At 32.0% G+C, this 21,927-nt stretch overlaps 1 protein-coding gene and 1 long non-coding RNA gene across 12 annotated transcripts in view; one reads left to right on the top strand and one right to left on the bottom strand.

Moving 5' to 3' along the window:
* Positions 1-21,927, bottom strand: part of MYCBP2 (MYC binding protein 2) — a 262,416-nt gene that overhangs the window by 58,020 nt on the left and 182,469 nt on the right. For 5 of the 11 annotated variants that reach the window (XM_025874720.2, XM_025874721.2, XM_025874726.2 and 2 more), the window contains 5 exons: positions 20,000-20,074; positions 17,159-17,383; positions 16,153-16,285; positions 12,487-12,609; positions 9,627-9,806 (listed from right to left, as the gene is read on the bottom strand). In XM_025874720.2, coding sequence (XP_025730505.1) covers positions 9,627-9,806; positions 12,487-12,609; positions 16,153-16,285; positions 17,159-17,383; positions 20,000-20,074 — 736 coding nt within the window. The remainder of the gene's footprint in view (positions 1-9,626; positions 9,807-12,486; positions 12,610-16,152; positions 16,286-17,158; positions 17,384-19,999; positions 20,075-21,927) is intronic. The other 6 variants (XM_025874722.2, XM_025874723.2, XM_025874727.2 and 3 more) reach the window with 5 other exon arrangements.
* On the top strand, positions 7,764-9,033 carry LOC141373104 (uncharacterized). Its single transcript, XR_012378760.1, has 3 exons — positions 7,764-8,076; positions 8,215-8,293; positions 8,948-9,033. It is a non-coding gene; the product is annotated as an uncharacterized lncRNA (long non-coding RNA).

The raw sequence follows: 21,927 nt of genomic DNA, 5'->3' as shown, positions 1-21,927 counted from the left end.
TGTTCTTACAGATCACAATATGCTTTATGCCTTACACATATATACCACCTTGTTCTGATAATATTGACTTTACAACCCCCAAATCAGGCACTTCTTTCTATATACCTATTTTGTTTAAGACCTTATATAGGTCTGAAATTAAGTAAAAACAATATTTAACCTATAAATATAACAACCATGCATATCAATAGGTTAATTAATAATATAATATTGAATAGATACAACACAAATTACCCCAAAATATCAAATTTTAAATAAAATGATAAACTTTAATCCAAAAAAATGGGATGGGATGGAAATGACTGAGGTGAACTAATAAAACTTTACTGAAACCTCCTATGTTCACTACGAATGGCCCATCCATGAATGCACGCATACCCACCCTTGAGTTTGTGAGACAGAGATGAGAGAGCAGAGGCAGGCCCAGCTACACCATAAGTTTTGTAAATGCGCTCGCGAGAAGCAAGGTTGTGAGATGGAGATTCTATAGTGGAAAACATTGGCAAAGAAGCAGCACAGATTCAATGGAAAAAAAAATTCAGCAGAGAACACAAGCAGAAACAAAGCATTTCAAATGGTATGCACAATCACCTCAGTAAAAAGTTTATATTTTGCTAAATTTTCCAACAGGTTTATATTTCTCTAAAATTAAAACGGAAAACAAAGGTCAAATTGATTTAAATGAATAAAGATAGCTCCAAATGCATTAAAAGTTAAGTAAGGCTCATTGCTCTCATAAACCAAATATGAACATTCCTTTTTAGACTAATGTTTCTTTAACTCAGTTTTCTTTTCTTTGGTGCTCATTTACTTATAAATACAAGTTTATAAGTAAATTTTTTTCTTTTGTAAATAGTGGGAGATACAGAAATATTACTTACAGTTTAGCATAGCTACTGTCACCTAGTTTTCTATATGGACACATGACTATATGATTTTTCCAGTATGTATGGAAACACGGTTGACTACTTTTCTAAGTCCACCTTTGGTGGGAAACGTTAGTGCTACTGTTCTGTAGAGCCTATTACTGAGATACCAAATTTTGTTTATAAAAAGTTTTGTAACACAAACAAAGCAAAGCAAATTTATAAGTCACTGAAAAATGTTAGACACATTAATGATTTACCATGCAGAAAATGAAGTACTTAAAATTATCATTTTTCCAAATAATTAATAGAACTTCTAAATTGTAGTCTTTTAAAAGTAGTATCTTAAAAAAACCCTCTATCTAAATCTGAAAAAAAAATCCATTTTATTTAAAATTTTAACTCATAGCAATGAAAATAAATGTAATCAGTTGAGCTAAAATAAATTCAGGTAGTAAGGAGATAACTTTCTTGTTACTGAAATAAAAAATTGGATACAACATACACTTTTCTCAATGCAGAAAAAGTAATAGTTGACTGATTTATTAGTGTGGCCAAGATTAAATATGAACTACTCATAAGCCAAGAAGTCCTTCCATGCAAGGTACTATGTATTACGTGTCAGACACTGTTCTAGAAACTGAAGATAAAATGATGAAATGGAGTTTATCTTCAGGTAAAAGGAGAGGCAACAAACAAATATATATTCGATCAAGTGGTGACGAACTTGGGAGCCACAAGCATGCAGATGCTAAGTGACATTCCATGCCTGGAGAGGGCCAATTAGGGAGTGAGGTCCAGAAGAGACAAAGCCCTGGGACATTCCTAGGAAGACAGAACAGAGGAGGATGCAGAAAAGAGAAATGAACAGTCAATGAGGTAGGAAATATCCAGCAGAAGGTATTTCAGGGAAAAAAAGAGGGATCAACTCTGTCATACACCACTGACAGATCAAGTACAATGAGATCTTAGCACTGACAAACAAAAGTGACTAATTTCTGTGAATAAGAATGACTGCAAGGACTCCTTGCAGTGGTTCAAGAGAGAAAGGTAGGAGTGCGTGGAGAGATGGGGCATACACGCCCTCAAATCATCATCTAAGTTAAAAAAAAATCTTAAATTTTTACTGTTTTTGAGCAACGTTGTTTTTGAAATCTGTAAGACCTCAAAGGTACCAAGCACTGCAAAAGGAATTCTTCTGCTATTTAAATCTCATATAATACAAAGTCTGCAACTGTCACTGAAAATATCTGTTAGGAGGGTACCAGCTTTCGAATGGAACAGTTAATTCAAGGGGAATTCAAACTGCAAATGTAAGGATACAGTCGTGGCTTGCTTGCTAAAGTCTGTGAAGACAGGGTTTAACAGGAGGACATAGGAGAAGGAATCAAAATACTATCTTAATTGGAAGCACCCGTAAGCATAAATGTGAAAAACAAGGCAATTTGCAGGGTAAGATGTTAGAGGTTTAAGGACAAACTCCTGGAAAAGGTTTTGAAGCCAGAACAGCTTTGAAGTTTTTTCAATATGTTACAAAGCCTAGAGAGATTGAATTCCTAGGTATGATTCACAGTGAATAAGAAACATTTTTTGAAAGTCTTAAATGCCTAAAGAAATTAAGCTGTGACTACACACACCACTTGTTTTATGCATTTAATTTTTACAAAATTTGCTCATATTTGAACATAAGTTGATATAGTTAACTTTTTAAAAGATGTGTATTTTTCAATTTAAAAAGAGAAACAATCCTTAAGACATACACTGATATCTATGCACAAAAGAAAGTCAGTCAACTTTCAGGCAATTTGTTGGAAACGAAATAATCATGTTCTTTTTAAAATCTCACTTTATAGGAAAAACAACCAATTATTAAATTTGCCTCTGTGGAATTCTGATTATTTGGGGTGCAATATATAGTTCACTAAAGAGAGTATTAAAACAATATAAAAAACGGGATTTTTCTCCAATATTTATTTGAAGTCAATGTTGTGTGTTTGGTATAAAATATCCCTTTATTAACAATACGGTTCTTTATGTGTCATTTATTCTTTGTTTTCTTTGTTTTGGATCCTGACTATTAAGTTCCCTGGGGAACTTAGTTCATTTTCTGATCACAGCAACTCTGAGTTCACTGTAAACTGTACTTAAAAAAATTACTCCTTAGGTACTGATAATAAAAAAGCAGTATAACTTTAATTTTTAATAAGGAAAACATTCTTGTTTCAGTTTAACAAGGACAAATTGTGGTTTTGCTGTAAATATTAGAACCTTGACCTTGTCACTGGGAACATACACTGGAAGAATCAAAGAATATGTCACCATCTGGTGGCAGCACACAAAACTGCAGTTCTGGGATTTAAAAAGTGGCATATACTCCTTTTCATTGTTAAATCAACAATTAAGCAATGATCAGAGATGTTAAACGGAATATTAGAAAGGACACTATGTTGGAAATACATTATATCTGAGAGGTCAGGTGTCTAATCACATCGCCTATGTACTATCCCTGATACTCAGACAGGGGAAGTAATATTGATGGACTTTTTCCCACAGAACATGCTATAGGAGACTACAAATAACTGGCAGAAATAGTCTTCAGCATCTATTTTTGCTTCTTGTCTAGTTCTCAATCTTAAGGAGATTTGGATTGGATTTTATAGTCTCAGTAAAATTACTACATGTAACCCTAACATAGATATTTGAAAGAATTTGAGGAAGTTTTATAAACCTATGACAATGCTTAAATTTCACTGTATTCTGTCCATGCTTATACATACCTACATTGGTGTGTATATATATTTTTAAATTATAAGAAAGAAATCTAATTCTATATATCCTTCATAAGCAATGATCATAAAATTTCATTGAGCTTATGGTAGAACAACAGGGACAGTGTTCCTGACTTTCTTCACCTGATTTAAATCCCAGTACTGTACATTTGTATTCTGCTCTGAATAGAACTTCAGATATTTTTGACAGTATAGACACCTTCCATAGGCAGTAAATGGTTAAGTCTAACTTGATATTCTGGAAATTATTTTAAAATTATCTATTTTTAAAAATAGAAAAAAACTAGTTTATTGGTTCTTGAGATAATATATAAATTAAACATTCAACCTGGTCAAAAGATGTGAGTAACTGAACAATATGCAGATAAAACAATTAGTATAATTAAGTATAATAATTATTTCCACTTCTATTAATAGTTTGGAGGATTTAAAATAAGGTGATAGTAATAATTACAAACTCTTAGCTAGTAGCTATCTGGACAGACAGCTTTAGATGCAGTATCACTGCATGATCGGTAAATCAAGAATCTTGGTAAATTTATCAGGAAAAAAGCTGAATTATGTGAATACTAAAGGAGCTTAAGAAATGGAATAGGAAATAAAATTTATTCACATAAAGGTTAGTATACTAAATGAATTATAAAATAATGAAAGCTAGAAGAAAATTTCCAACTGAAAGATAAAACAGAAACAGGCTTTTCATTAGAATATTACATTAACCTACATGATAAAAAAGTTGGAAGGAAGATGGATGAAAATCTGTAAGGTGGATATAACCCCCAAAACACAATGGGTCTCTAAATAACTTCTAGACATAACTGCACCTGCATAAAACATACTCATAGCATATTACTGAATACATAGTAAATTCCAAGTAACTATGGTTAAGGGATATAACATTAGGGAAAAGTGTATCATTTCAGAGTTTTTGACGGCTGAGATAGGAAAATTCTGAGCAAAATCTGATGTGTGTGTATCCTGGGCCTTAGAAAGAATAATTTCAAAAAACTCCATGAAAAGGTTAAGTATTACTCCTTCAGCGATAATGTGAGGCACAAGAGAGCTGGGGATGCTCTAAAAAATAAAAATCTGGCTCTCCACAAACTTCTTATTAGTTGCAAAGCAAAAAGTGGTAACTATCGATCAGAGATATCAGACACTTTGTTCAGGTTCAGGATAACCATGTATTGTCTTAAGAAGGATACAACTTATGTAGCACAAAGACAGCTAAAATTGAAACCAACACAAAAAGGCTTTTAGAGAAGATAATAATGTTTGAAGGAAGAAGAGAGCAGGCACAGAAATCCAAGGTTCCATCTGTGCCACACCTTCAAGGTAGGCAGGTAAACAAATGGACAAATTTTGTGGTATGATTACAATCCAGGATAGAAAGGACCTCTCAGTCTTGGAAACAAAGCTGGCTTTTATACACTAACATTCATAATATCTGAAAATAGTGTTACTATATGAAGAATCAATCTCAAGACAAATAATAAAGTTATGCTGTAAAATGTACACTGAGGAGTAGCTAGGAAACCTCAATTGTCCCTTTCCAAATTCTTTCTTGCCACTCCTTCCACACTGAGAATAAAACTGCTCTCTCTCTGGCTGTGATTTCTTCCAACCTTCCTTGGTGCATAAGAGATGTTAACTGCTTGCATCAGAAGGCAATAATAATACCCTCAGATAACATTTACTGGGCACCCCAGTTTATGGATGGGGTAAACAGGGCTCAGATGTGTCAAGTAACCTAACTAAATAAAGCCAGTAAGTGGCTGGAGAGGAAATTTAAGTCTTTCCATCACTTCACCTCTATAAGCTAAATAAACACAACGCTTTATATTAGTATCCTCAAATGTAAATAAATATGCATGCAGGTACTCAAGAGGACCTTTTTAGTTACATTTAGCAAATTTTGGTCTCATTTAAGAATGTGACATACAGGTGTAATAGAAAAACTCTTGTTGCAAGGTAACCTTGAGGTTTCCTATCTGGGCTTGAAAGTTCTGTCAAAATAACAGATAACATAACAAATAATAACAAAATAATATATGTTACATGTTACATGGTTAAAATGCCTGGGAGAATAGTAAATTGTCTTCATTATCATTTTTTCTACAAGAAAAATAAAATCGAACTATTTAGCATCCTGTACAGTAGATATAAAATGCCCATGTTAAACAGAGTCATTTGGAATAGTTTCTCAGTTGGAGGATCATGCTTAAGTATAAACTCAGAATTAACATAACAGTACATTAGACACCATATCATCATATTATAGCGGTTTTAATTAGTACTGAAATATTCTTCCTCTTCTTTGAAGCTGTACACTGAGTAAATACTGGAATATCTAGCATAAAATAACAAGAAATACATGACCTTAAATTCATGGTTTACACTGAAGAAAGGGATCATCTTAGGCATTTACAGTCAATAAATATTCCTTCAGTGCCTATGATGTGTAAGAACTGGTCAGGGGCTATAGGACAGAAAATGATGTTTTCAAAAACGAATGTGTAGACAGTGAAAATAAGCAGTGTGATATTCTTACAGAAAGCAGGCAAAGATAGCATTCTCCACCTCAGTTCACTAGAACCTCATTGCAAAACTGCTTACCAACTCTAAAAATTACAAAAATAATTCGAAATAAAAAAGTAAATTATAGAACAGTAAAGAAAAAGCCTATATGCACACTTCTCTCTCTCTCATGCCTATCCACGCATAAGACAAGGGAAATTTGTAATTTTATTTCTGTAATTATTCTATTTCACTACAATAACAGTTGAAATAATTTGTGTATATACATAATTTTGTTAATTTCAAAAATTATCAAATTAATTTAATGTACCAGAATAAATATCAATTCCAAATATTAGTGAAAAATTATGCCTCAGGAACAAAACAACCTAAAGAATTATTGATAATAGCACTCACAGAAATTCTAGGTAAAGTTAACATGTGGGGCAGTTTACGTGTGTCTACGTAGAGCTTGTTTACTTAACTGGGAACTTGAGTTATGACATTTAGGAAATCTTTTTTTCCTTTCCAACTCTTCTGCATTCTTTTAAAATTAAACTATAAAGGAAAAAATAACGAATCTAAACAAAACTAATATTCTAGATGATAAAACAAATGTAGTCAGAAATTTTAAAAACACATATTGGGGCACCTGGGTGGCACAGTTGGTTAAAGTGTCTGACTCTTGGTTTCGGCTCAGGTTATGATCTTAGGGTTGTGAGACTGAGCTCTGCATCAGGCTCTGCACTCAGCATGGAGTCTGTCTGAGGTTCTCTCTCCATCAGCACCTCCCCCCACGCACTCCCACTTGCTCTCTCACAAATAAATGAATAAATCTTAAAAAAAAACAAAACCCACACATATTAAAGGCCAGTTTTGGTAGCATTACTTATCAGTACAAAAAGGTGAATATTTATTTATTTATTAAAAAAGAAAAGCTTTTTTTTTTAAGATTTTATTTATTTATTTGACAGAGAGAGAAACAGTGAGGGAGGGAACACAGCAGGGGGAGTGGGAGAGGGAGAAGCAGGCTTCGCAGCAAGCAGGGAGCCTGATGCGGGCCTCGATCCCAGGACCCTGGGATCATGACCTGAGTCGAAGGCAGACGCTTAACAACTAAGCCACCCAGGCGCCCCCCAAAAAAGGTGAATATTTAAAACATGGTCTTTGTAGTCAGTAGGACTGGCCTCACATTCTGGCTCTACCATTTTACTGTAGGTGTTTCTAGGGAAAATCATTTATCGTAAGTTTCTGTTTCTTTATTTGTAAGATGGGGACATTATCTTAAATGATTAAATGAGGATGTATTAAAGTGCTTAAATACAGCGTTTAGTACATAACGGTGACTACCAGTATAAGCAAAAATTAGTAAATATAGTCTTCTATACATGTTTTAGAATCACAAAAGTATGAGAAATGATTCTCATTTTACTAATTAGTAATGGGAAATTCAATACATAGTCATCTTCCAAAGCAAGGTGAACTGCTGGTGTGATGATAGCAGTGACGTTCAGGAAAGAATACCCTACTCAGGTAGTCTTAACAATAAGCACTCTGCCATATTTAATTTTCTTAATATGATGTGATTAAGGCCATTCTAATTTATTTCCAAAACATTAAAACTATTTTTAGATTCCGTACTGTTTTTAGTCATGCTAAAAATTTAAGAATTCTGGTTTGTGGAATTTGGAAGTCAAACTTCAATGATATTCTGATGAGACTAAGAGGTTTAGAAGAAAGATTTAAGTAATTCCCATTGTTGGAGTACAGGCAAGCAATGATTCAGAAAACTGGTAACTGAGATATGTCTCGGCCATGATTTCAAATTTGCTCCAAGATGGTGAAGGAAGAAGTGGTACTGATAACACCCAGACACAAGATGCATAAAATTATTTTGATACAATGTCAGTTGGAAACCTACTATCCTTTGGGAGAGACAAATCTGATTTTATTAGGGTCTTTATATTTTGAAATATTTTATTAAATAATTTGGTAAAGCAAAAACAATAATTACACTTTTTTTTTTTTTTTTTTTTTTTTAGAAGACTTGCAATGACCCTTTGGGTGAACAAAAATATCCTTACTTCTTCTCTTGTCTGCTGTGGCTATGACATTATCAGGGTAATTTCTTGTTTATAATTTTATATCTAATATGGATTTTCTACCTAAACTGATCATGATATTTTTCATTTTTGTTTTTTCCCTTGTCTTTACTTTTCAACCTTCTTGTAATCTGGGCACATATAAACATAAAAAAAGATGTTGCTCCATAAAATGAGTAAGCTAAGTTGTCACTTCTCTTTCCTTCTATAATGCTTACCAAGGAAGGAAAAAACTATTTCACACACATGACACTTATATTTCCTTGAAATTCTTCTTTTAAGAGACAATCAAAAAAAAAAAAAGAGACAATCAAGTGAATATTATACATATATAAAGAAAATGACTGGCTAGAAATTGATATTACTTATATTTCTAAATTAAACTTGCCTAATGTATATAGTGCAATCCTAGAAAAGCTTATACTCCTATATACTCTAACATAGATAATAATATCATAACAAGTAACATTTGCATGAGCTGGGACTTTCATAAACTACCTCATTCAGTGAGTGTGTCAATATATTGTATGGCTGATATATGAACTGAAGGCCAAGAAGAACATATTGTTGTCATACTGCAAGAAGCTTTGAGATGTCTATGTGGAAGCCTCAGGAGGTTATTAAGAAAAAAGAACACTCTGTTAAGGGTAATTTGTTTGGGTCTATTTTCCAGATCAATGTGAGTTACTATCCTGGATGAACGGCAAGAGCAATCCTAGAAGGCAGAGCTAAAATCAAATGATCACTTTAACATATTAGAAACAAAAAGAAGAAGAAGAACAACAAAAATAAAAAGCAAGAGAGGAAACAACAATTTGAGAAAATCTGGAAACCTAAAGTTGCTATACATTTCACAGATACCAAATTCACTTAAAAGAAACGAACTTGCCCAGTACCACCTCTCCTCCACCCACTTGTAGAATGAAATAGGTTTATTCTCTTGGGGCATCTCTCAGTAATAAAGATCCAGTGTAAAACAATGAAAGTTATCTCTATAACTGATGCTTAGCATAGTCATGCATATTGTAAAAGAAAAACTTAAATAAAATAGGTTTTTCTTAACATGCTTTATTGTATGTATTTGCTTATGCTGGAATTAGAATAGAGAGCATAACAGTCATACTTCAAAAACTATACTTAATAAAAAAGGTGTGGTTAAAAAACTTATGTCTTAGCTGCAGAATGTCTTAGCTCAAAACAGCTTAAATTAAGCTTCAAAAATGTGGGAAGGGATAACATCCTCATTAAATAAAACCAGTCAAGTGAGTTGATAAATAATTAGTAACTGATAAACAACTCAGAACAAAGCTTCAGAAATGGCTTGATGAGGCAGGTAAGGCTGACAAACTTACTCTGAAGCTGAGGCTGCTGGAAGGAAAGGGGCTGTCCGAACACAAATGGGCTGTGGACTAGGGAAGAGGGAGGTTTTGCAGCTTGATCAAAGATGGAAGGAGCTGGGAGATTGGGCCGTGACTGAATGGAATTCAATATGGCACTCAGTTGGTCACCTGCAGTGGGCAAAACAGTCAAAACTACAACTTGTTATTAATTAACATCCAAAATGGCAAAGAATATGGTGTTTATGACATTCAGATAAAGTTAAACACTAAATAAAACTATGCCAATTCAGAAATGAGTGGAAGCTGGTGTTTGTTATCCTCAAGTTAGGGACCAAATGTTGCAAGTTGTTTTAATAATCTTATATAACAGCCCACCTACAAAAACAAATTCATGTAAATTCTTATACAACATTGAGCAGCAGCATGGGAGAATTCAGAGTCCATGAAGAATCTATGATAGATAAGTTGACTCAATATCATACAAGTGTAAATGAAGATCTAAGTAAACGATGTCTTCTACATAATACCTAACAAATGACTAAATAACCCTGCCTCATATGCAGTACACTTCATGCAGAAAATAAGCAAATATGAAAAGGTTTTTAAGAAAATGTAGAATTGAAGGGAGGCAAAGCATAAGTTATTAACTTAGTAATATATTTACATTTAGTTAATAAATTAATATTTCCTTTTTTTTAAGTGGTTCCTGCCAAGAAATTATACTTCTTAAAGCATGAACTCCTTTGCTTGGATGAATAATATAAAAATCTGTAAGACCTATAAGATAAAAAGGAGTATGAGCTATCTGATTTGAATAGTATCTCAAATATGAATTCAGGCATTTTTCCTTAAAATTAAATACAAAGGACTTTTATAGATATTTTTAAAAATATGAAACAATATAATTAGATGGATGATCCTTAGCTCCTCCTTTATAAGATTATGCATATTAAATAGTTTATATGATGCTGAAAAAGAGCAGAAGAAAAAACATATCTAGACTAGCTGATGCAGAAACTGGAAAACAGTACCTTTCCAGTCCCTAAATATAAGTAAAGTTTTTTAAGTGAAAACTTTAAATGAAGCAGCAAGAAGGAAAAGACTTATATGGAAAGAACCGTGTACATAGCTACATGCCTACTGTTCAAAAACTTACGCTGTAGTTACAGAAAGGATTATTAGAGATTATGAAGAATTATTTAGAATTAAGAATACAGAATTTTTGCAAAAAACAATTTCTTGAACTTGGGACAGTATAAAAAGTTAAAGAAAATGGGAATTACTGTTAAAGGTTAAGTTCATAAACAAAGGTTAGATATATTTAATTAGATTTAAATTTCTTAATATTCCTTTGCACCATGTAAATATTTAAAAAGCCTAACTAACAAGTACATGCCACTTCTGAACAGTATTAGCTGAATCACACTTTTAAAAAGTAATACTTTAATATTTCTACTTAATAACAAATGTTCTCAGCAATGTTTGGCTCTGAAAAGTTGGTTTATATTCCTATGATGTTTTAATAAATTATATTTTAAAGACTGATTTAAAGTGATAGCCACCAGTACAATTTAGACATTTTAGAGATTGACAGCATACAATTTGAATTAAACATGGCTTTAAAACGGATTATTAACAAAGCATAGTAGTGATAAGTAAATGCTGAGATTTTAATTTAGGAATCAATAATGGGAGAGAGAAAGGGACATGAAGAAAACACCACAAAGCATTTACCCTACTTAAGTATGAAGACCTAGCTCAACTTAGTAGAAATCTAACCTACCAAAAATAAACAAGCAGGTATCTCCAAGCCTGTAGGATAGACCAACATAACAAGAGTAGGAAAAGCCAAAAAGAAATCTTGTAGCTAGGCTTCCTTCATATGAATACTTTGTGGAAAGCAATAAAGGTATCACACAAAGTGTGGTTTTGTTTTAAATTGAGTATTTCCTCTATACTGATGTCATTTTGCATCTTGTTGACTTTTTCATTATTTCACTTGCTCTGCAAGTCAGGTCTAATGACACTGTCTTTGTTCCTTGAAATCAAATCCTATGAATTAGTGTAGATAACATTTTAAAGTAAAATTATTCCCCCATAGGCTATCTTGTCCCTTCTACCCATCATCCAACTGTATGCTACTTGCTGATGATATGCTGATTTAGGAAAGGAGTCAGGATCAGGTACATAGAAAGGAACAGGAATGTGTCTGAATTCAGATACAAATACAATTTTAGATGAAATTCAGGTATAAATTATTCTGAAATAATTATTGTTTGGATTGTCCATGATATTGGTCTTTTCTAATATTGCAGCCCAAAACAGCTACACACATTTTATATTCTTTGGCTTAGGGCTTTTGTTTTTCTTTTCACAACTTTCTGATTTCATTATACATACCAAACCCAAAGATATCATTCGTTTCATGTAATTTTAAATTAACTAAGATAACTTGGTTAGACATTCAAAACCGCACATATGTAATAAGGCTGATGTGTAATATTACTTAAAACGTTTTGATTTTACATGATCATTTTGGAAGGTTCTTTTTTTGCTCATTAACACTACTCTTAATAATAAGTAGATGATAAAAACAATAGTTCTTTTACTAGATATAGTGTCACAATCTTTATGATGTGAATTCCAAGTGAATATCTTTAAGAGCAAATAATCAAGAACTCCTATAAAACGTTAAGCTGAAACTGTTAAAAATGGTAATGTAAAAACAATACTTTTGCAAACATTTTGATTGTTAGTTTTCCAGGAAACTTAATAAAGTTTTGTGGGTGAACAGTAACAAAAATGGGTAAAAGAGAAGGTAATAAAAAATATTAAAGTTGGGTAGGTAAAAGACTCACTTTCGAAAACCTACCTTTATTATTTCCAAGTCCATAATCAAATCCTTGGGCGCTACAACTTGCCCCTTTATTAAAAGCTTGCACTGAGAAAGGGCTTGGAGGAGGAGTCTGAGAATTTTGATCCAGAAGAACTTGTTCTATAATAAAAGGCACAGCTATAACATTAGTTTCTTATGTGCTATTCCCTATTCATAGAATAAAGAGAGAGTGGCCAAGAAAGATTTTATAATGGTTAGATTTTAAAATAACCTCACATTTAGATTTAATAATAAGTCTAACAATTAGAGTCATTGACACTTGACAATGTAAATGGCAAATCTTTGTTTTCATTTATCAAATACACAGTGAAACTTAGAAACTGGATATGCTCTTATGGAGCCAATTTACTTTTACTGTGGCTGGATACATCACTGAATGTATACTAACATTTTTGGACCAGGAACTCAAATTTGTAACAAATTTATACAAGAGTATTTTATAAAATAAAAATGTGTACCCTATAAACCAGAAATTAAAATATTTTATATATTAGTACTCAAATAGTAAAGTCTTAAAAATGTCTAACTATATGGTACTTTTTTCTATTTGAGTACTAATATATAAAATAATTTAAATTCTGAATATAAAAATTGTGGAAAATTTAACTTTTAACTTATTTTTACTTATTATAGAAGGCCATTTTCCCCAAAACGAAAGGATGATAAACCAAGTCATGTAATCAGAGCTATTTGCACATGCTCAAGTCAATAAATATATCAGAATTCCTATTTCATGAAAAAAAGGCAAATATTTTATTTGTTTTACAACATAATTAATAAGCAAAGTTATTCTCTATTATCAATCAAGTGGCCATAAGATTCTGTATAATACTAAAAAACTAATGCCATAATTCAGTAGCTATATTAATGCCAGCTAAAAAAAAAGGCAAAATAAAAGGTAAAAAAGGAGAAAAAAAGTATTCCATCAAAGTAACATAATGAATAATGAAAATTTTGAGTATATTTTTTAAAAGCTACGATCTCTTTAAAGAGAAAATGGAACTAGAAGAAGGTGGTGGAGTATTCTTCCTCCCTGTGAATCAGAATCCTGCTGTACCACTGGTACTGTATGTCTACCCCTTCACTTACATTTCTAGACTCTTTTCAAGAAATCAACCCCAGCACTTCCCTTAGGCAATACTCTTGAGTATGAGAGATCTCAGCAGTGGAATATCTCTTCTGGAAAATAACCCATGAACACTAATCTGAATGGGAAAGACGGCATCACTCTTAAAACCTCAGCATGGTCTCAGACTCAGGATGGTCTCAGCACCAAGTACGAACTCTGTTTTTAACCAAGCAGTAACTTTGCCTAGTAGCTTTACTTACAGATATAAAGAATTTTAACAAGAGGAAAATTTTGTTTTACTTATACTACACCTCATATAAATTGCTATAGTGCCAAATCCTCTTACTTCCATATTAGATACAGTTACTAATACCAATGAGCAGACTATTCGGATACAATTATCAACTAATCTTAGTGATTTTAAGGCACCAACTTATCACTTTTTTCCTGATCACCCCAGGTCTTAATGTTAATTTAAGAATCTCATTATGATCAAATATATATGTATTAAAAGAGCAAAGGACCATTAAGTGATGGCAGAGAGAAATTTCAACTTCTGCTTTTAGGGCGGAATATCTTTCTTAGCAGAAACAATATCCTAATTTAATTTAAGAAGCATTTTATCTAAGAAGAACCTTCTACCTTCTAAGAAGAACCTTCTACCTTCTAAGTATATAGAAATAAAATTCCCCATTTAAAAGTCAGTCTTTTTAGTATAGACGGCATTTTACATTTTAATAACAGCTAACCTTACCATCTGCTAGCTTTATGTTATTATTTGTTCATGTAGCTTTCATATCGAACTTACAAAGTATTTTCATTTTGTAAATGAGAAAACTCAAACACAGAGATGTTAGGTAATTCGGCCAAGGTCACACTACTGAAAAGCTGCAGAGCTGGTATTTGCATTCAAGCAGTCCAGCTCTGGAGTCCACTCTTACACATTAGGCTATATTGCCAGTTAAAATAATTATAAGCTAGGAAGGTCCTTTGCTAGTTACCTAAACTATTCTCATATTATTTAACTATGTCTTCTATAAAGCTGATCTCACTTTAGGTATTTTCATTTATATCTAAATATTCCTATATAGTAGAAATGTTTAAGAGTTTCTGAACTTGTAGTATGTACATAAGTATATTATAAATGGGAAGGTTATTTTGTAAAATGTCTGATTTACATCAAGTGAACCCTTTTTCATTCTCACAACAAATGAAGGATGGTTATACCATTTCAGAACATTATTTTATAACCACATCATCTCTGACTATAAAAAGTGTGTCTGTAAAGACAAGGAAGGTAGTAGGTTCTCAAATTCTATTCACTGACTACTGACACAGGGTGGTATGGTGCAATGAGCACAGCATCTCAAATACAAATGAAGATTCTGGCTCAGGTCTTACATCTCCCATATATCCAGCTATATAACCATAGGGAAGTCATTTTAAATTCTGTGACCTTTAGTTTCCTTAGCTGTAAAATGAAGATTATATAAATTATCACACAGGCTTGTTGTGAGGAAAAAAAAAAAGGAGAATTGTTTAATGTATAATATTAATATATCTAGATGTACTCTGTCATTCATGAGGTTTCCAATTTAAAAAAATCTATACTTATGGCCATATTACCTCTTGGACAATAAATACTGTGAATTTATTCTCTTTTGGATAAATACGCGTGTTCTTTTATTTATCTGACCTTTTCCTGTAAGTTTTGGGATTTGGAATAAAATCTATGCTTGACTTACCCATTTATTCTGATGTCCTAATATTTTTGTGACTCAACTTGTATTTACAAAACTTAGTATGCAATTAATATGTACCAAAACTATTTCAGAATGAGGAATACAAAGATTAAAAACCCTGTGCCTGTCCACATGGGACTCACAATCTAGTTTTAAAGATATAAAAATTAACTTCAGTATAATATCAGTTTTGTCTAGTGGTGAATATAGTTCTTTGGGAACACAGATTTCTTAGTCAGGAGCAGTTAAAGCTTCACCCAAGCGATGACATGGTCTGAACTTGGAAGAACCATGTTTTTGCCCACAGGAGAATGGAGAGAGGGGGACAATAAGGAAAGTCTTTTATTAAATGAGATCGTCACTGAAAAAGATAAAGTTGAAAGCTGAAACTGTAACAACAAAATAGGAATGCTCCAAAAGATGCTATGCATTCATCCAATGCTCCTATTCTGAGACAAAATTCAATCAAATGAAATTGCCTGGGAGAAGTACTATGATTGATGGTTTGAAAAGTGGACTTCCATTTAGTGGCAGAAAGGGTAAAACATTCAGCCCTGGACTGGCACAGAATAATGAGTCATATGAATCCACATCAATGAAATAAAAAGCATGGTTTTCAAAGACGGATTCATATGTTCCATATTTTCTTTTAATTCTCTTCTTATGGGGTGCATTCATTCACTATCCATTATTTTACAAACAAATGTTAACAATTTTAAGATTTTAACCTTTAGTTTTGCTTTTTACCTAAAAAATAAACACACAAAAAAGCTGTTTACTTCTGCATTTCAAAGGTTAATCAGAATAAATCACAAATTTAAGCCAACTTGCCATCTTCATGTCGGAGGTACTGGTTTCCGCCTCTGTCTCTAGCTAAGGACCAGGCCTCTCCTTCATCACTCTCACAGAACTCTACCATGCTGTTCTTATCCAGCTGCACCCACGCACCTTCAGAATTGGTTACCTAGTACATAACAAAAAGCATGATTGATTCGCTTGATTCTTTCAGGGCACTCAGGCTGAAAACCAGCAACAAGTTTAAGTGTTTGAATAGGGTAATCATTCCGAAAGTTTTACCATGAAATTAGTTTCTGAAATTAAGACCACAGCCTGAGGTAAGACAGAAATCAATAAAAAGTTCTGTAAAATACTGCTTATTTATGACTTTGGTAAAAGTAATAATTTTTAAGGCACAGGATAATCCCTAAGTAACTTTAAACATTACCCCAAAACAGGTGGCACTCTCTCGTTTTTTCTTTTTGGCACCTAAAATGTCCTAACACGGCAAACTATTATTTAGATTGGTCATGTCTATAATACAACCCGAAAATGACCCTGACGCTGAGAAATAGCATGACACACTACATCTTCAAGCTCATTGGCTGAGGCAAATGCCGCAGTTGACTGAAAAGTAATTTTATTTGCTCAGGACTTCAGTGAGACACATAAATGGGAACAAAGAAATGAAACTCTTTGTATGTATTACATCTCCATACCAATTCATAGCAAATATTTTAAAGTGCTGTTAATCCATGATGTTATTGTACATTTGTAATAATGAAAAGATATATGCACATACCAAACATTCATATATACAATACAAATCATTTTGTTATTATAAATATTGTTTTCACAAGGATAATTATGAGAAAAAATTACTTAAAAAAGAAACACAGAAAAATTATGTTAGTAATATTTGTAATACAAGTAAAGATAAAGAACATTAACATTTAAAAACCTGGGATGGAAATGGCAACCTTTGGAAGAAAGAGATGCTCTCGTTGTATTATATTAAAAAGGAATAATTTAGAAGTCATGAAGCTACAAGAATCCATACCTCTCCCACTGCTTTGACTTTGTTTCCCAGAACTAACATTCCAATTGGGATACCTCTAAGGTTAGGGCAGCTTCTGATGTTGTGACCGGAAGGTCCCGTCTTCACTACCTTGTACATGCCTGGCCCTCCTCGCAAGAACGGCATATCTTGTTCTTGCATTGTGGCTTCCTGTGGGCAGCAGGAGTTTATATCTTTGAAAAAGTCATCAGTATTAGTTTTAGGTTCCTGAAAATTTGAATAGGAAAAAAAAATAAACAAAATACAATCTATTATCACTTTTGCCATCCTCTTATTAATAGTTTTTACAGCAAGTCTATAATACTATCAAACAAGAGAATACATATCCAAAGATAACAGAAATATATACATTAATACCACTACTAAAGAATCTTTCAGTTTTTCAATGTTGAATAATACTTAAAATAGAGGTGAAGAAAAGAAAAGTTAGTGGGAGAGCAAATGAACCTCTGGTTTTGCCCACCACAGTTTAAGAAATATGGTAGTACTTGATTTTATTTTTATCTTTTAACGAAATACTAAACAGTAGGAACAACAAAAAAATATACTCTGTGAACCACAACTGAATAATTTTGAATCATTATTACTGCATTTCTGTACGTTGGTATGGGTTAAAAAGTCTAGATTTTCATTTCCTTTCACTCTGTAATAATTATTTATAGAGAAAACAGGTGTGAAGACTCTGGAGACTTATTTATTAATAGCGATAGCAATGATGAAAAAAATGTGCATAAAATATAACTGTATCTTAATATTTACTAGTTATGAATGAATTAAGAGTGCTTCTAAGATTTTAACAACTTATACTTTCTTAATACAAATAAAAATGTTTTGCTAGATTTGTTAGGCCATTACTAAACAGCATTATATTAATGCTATTAACAGAAAAAGATGATAATACTTTCAGTACAGAAAATAATATCAAAGATGCATTTTTACAGAAATACAATGCATTTGGACATAAAAGGGTTACTTCTTAAAATGAAAGAAAAGGATATGCCCTAAATTTTCTGTTGAATCTGAATGAAATTGTTTCCTATGTGAATGCAATGAAGAGAAATAATAACCTCCTCATATTTGCTCATCTTCCTTCCCATCAACATGTAAAGGAAAGTTCCATACTGCGGGTTCCTCCATTGTCATTACTACTCCTTCAAGACAGGTTTAAACTGTACTTTTAAATACAGTACTAGAGACTCTATAAATTGCTTTATGTTTAAATACAACAAAAGATGACCATACTGGGGCACTTATTCAAACATCAGGTTAAAATTAATATTTAGTAATGTCATATAAATGGAATAAAAATGAAAAAAAACCACCACTAACATTTATGCAAGATAAAATAATACTGAATAGTTCTATCCCTCTATCACTACAAGTAGTCTCATACTAAAGAGTCTTTTCTATGGTAAAAAATTAAAAATAAAATCCTGAGGTTAAAAAAAATGTGGATTCAAGAATTCTGTGTACCTGTAACTTTAATTCAACATATGGTCAGGGAAAATTTTAAACCCACTATTAACCTTCACATAATATTGTATAAATTTCATTATGGTGATTCACCAATTTAAAAATATACAAATAGGTACTAGGGATAATATTTATTTAGTTAATGTAATTGTCATGCTGTATTTATCCAACATTCTTTATACATTGGCAATTTAATGGAAATGAGAATTTTAAATACCTGAAAAATTTAGATTAGATTTACAATCTAAAATAAACTTAAAATATGCATCGTACTTACCCATGCATATGCATTTGTAAAAACTTACATATGAATACAAAGAGAATGCTCAAAATAAAAATGGAGAGTAAGGGTCTAAACTTTAAACTGCTACTATACTAACAAAGTTTTCAGTAAACATTTAAAAATGTCTAGTTGTGAATAATCAATTTTAATACATACATTATGCTATTTCATAGTTGGAAGAGGCATATCAGTCCTATTTACAACTCATTTTTTAAAAAATTACATGGTATGATGTCAAAAACAACAAGCAAATATATTTATATATATTTATATATTTAGTGAAAAATCAATTTCACTGGTATTCAATGATATATTTACAGCTTTTAACTAAGTTATAACAATATTTCCAACTTTTGATCATTTAGTGTAACATTAAGAGGTAAATCTTGGCAAAAACTAATAACAATTGCAAGTTATTCAGTGAAAGGCGATATATGAGAACTTCTATTAAAATATTTAATATATTACTGAACAAACTATATAAATTAATAAATGTAAAACAAAGTCTATCCATTTTTTTATACTAAGCAGTATAAGAAGAGCTAATAGACAAAAAAAGGTCATAGAACTGTAGCTGTCATTCTCAAGCAACCCTAACATACATGCTTCATTCAGTACAGAAATGGAAGACCTGGGGACCAGCATGTGAAACTGATGAAGTGCAGTGTTATTTTTTTCTCCTTGCATTCCCACCCCATTCTCAGATGAACATCCAAAGGGGCATTGTGAAAGGCTAAGGGAAGAAGAGAAGAGCCACAGAGTTGAGACTTTCCCACTGAAATAAGCAAGCTCTGAGAAAGCCAGATGTGGATGTCACTGTGGGAGAAGCTAGTCATAAATTACATACAGCAAACTTGAAGTCACATAAAAGTTTAACTTGAACTAATAATACATTCTTTGGCAAAAGTAGAGGGAAAAGGATTACCAGGGAAACTCAACTGTAGCACTTTTTTGGCAAAAATTATTTTATTAACCGTAAGCAAAGGCTTCAAAAGGTAGAAGGTAAAATTTATTATACATGCTGAAATACCTGAATAATGTATGACTGTTCCTTACAGTTAACTCACCTGGGGAAAAAAAGCTTTGGAAGTCCATGAAAATACGTCCAAATCCCTGACTCCTTGGCTAGCATTAAAGATATTCTGAGCGACAAAGTTTAAGAAAGAAAAATATCAACAAAGAAAGGGAACAGGATATTATCTGCAGAAGATGCGTTCACAGTAACAACATTGTTCTGTACTCTAGCACCAGCACTGTGATACTATTTTACTAAAGGGAAACTGAAGCCACCTGAGTAAACGACACAGCAAAGAAAGATTGATAAATAAGTTTTTGTCAAAAGCTCTTCATGGATATAGTGTGTCATGCCATTTACTAAAATTAAGAGCCAGACATTGATTTAAAGCTTAAGACAGTCAATGCAAGTAGGAAACCTTAAAACTCTTTTAAGAGACGACATATCTGTTTCAATACAAGCCAGATTTGTTTTATGACAGAAAACAGTCTGCTGTTTTATAAAGAAAATGTAAATAATATAAATTGTATAGATAGTGCAATTATTATTATGAATAATAATGGCATGTAGTTATCTGTGGACATTTTCACTTTTAAAGTAAAAAAAGAAAAAAAATAAAAAAGCTAAAAAAAAGTCATTTTTCAATTTCCCTTTCTTCTCTAAATAAGAAAAAATCATCTGGAAATGTAATTGAAAGCTGTTAGCAAATATGTTAAGAAAAGCATACAGAAAACATACAACCTGGGGGAATCTTTTCTCAAAAGACAGGCCTAGTTTTCTCCATTTCAAAGTTTAGGAAGTGCACAGAGCATTTTCATCTCTATGTTAGAATCTAAAAATATTTTGTTAACCAACTTGCAGCAGCATGGTCCCAGAAAAATCAACATCTTCACAAAATGTCTTAAGGAAAATGTAAATGATATACATTTTACATAAAAATATGCTATTGAATATATTTGTGTCATCTGAAATTAAAATCTTTCCAGTGAATAGCAATTACACAATTTTACTGCTTATGTAAATGCTGTGATAAATGGTTATTTTGGGAAAAAAAAAAAAGGACACACTTAAAATGTTAATAAAAGCTGTCATCATCTAAAACTTCAACACAAAAGAAACATAATTTCCAACCAATTATAAGCCATTTTAGATAATGAAAATCTATTTGATATTCTCCAGTTCTGTATTTTCTTCATATATATGTATATATGTATGGACAGACATAGATACACACCCATATACATACATATGTCAGAAATATGACATATAAAAGCCAGAAAAATGAGTTTCTAGTAATATGCCTATAAATAAATGTAAAACAAAACAAAAACCAAACCCCCCTCCACATTTAAAAATGTATAGCAAATAGGGTCCTTTATCTTTAGGTGAAGTAGAAACATGATGCAAAGCATTTTAAAATACTATTTTTTGGGGAAAAAGATGTCCTTACTGGTTCATCCATGTATATAAGAGTTTTTGGGCTATTGGCTCAATTGTTTTTCTCCTTCACAGAAAATAGTGGTGCAGACCTTTTGACATAAAACAATATCAATATTTTTTTTTTGCATTTTGCTTCTTTTTTCTAGCATAAACTTCTCTAGTGTTAAAAGGAACGTAAAAAGCATTGTGAAAAGCAAGGCAGAAGAAGTTAGTGATAAAGAAGCAAGGTGGTGATTAACAATATTTAAAGCTTGTACCTTTCTTTTATTTCAATGTGCAAACTTAAGTGCTTCCTGAGTCTGAGAACATGAGTTAACAGGTACAGTGATACTTTAAAGTGACTTGACTGCTAACTATTGTAATAAATTGCTAATCAAATCAATTTTGTACATGTTAATCATGTGGATTCAAATTTCACACTTGTTTGCTTTTGTTCTGAATTTGTGGAAAACTATTAGCCACCCTGGTTTACTATTATTATTTTCAGAATATGGTGTCCAAACAAAATTGCATTTATCACATATCAAAAATATACCAGAT

The sequence above is a fragment of the Callorhinus ursinus genome, unplaced genomic scaffold (genome assembly GCF_003265705.2).
Source record: "Callorhinus ursinus isolate GAN/ISIS: 27379988/994484 unplaced genomic scaffold, GSC_fseal_2.0 scaffold7, whole genome shotgun sequence".
In the NCBI taxonomy this organism is placed as follows: Eukaryota; Metazoa; Chordata; class Mammalia; order Carnivora; family Otariidae; genus Callorhinus; species Callorhinus ursinus.
This window is presented reverse-complemented; position numbering and strand designations above follow the sequence as displayed.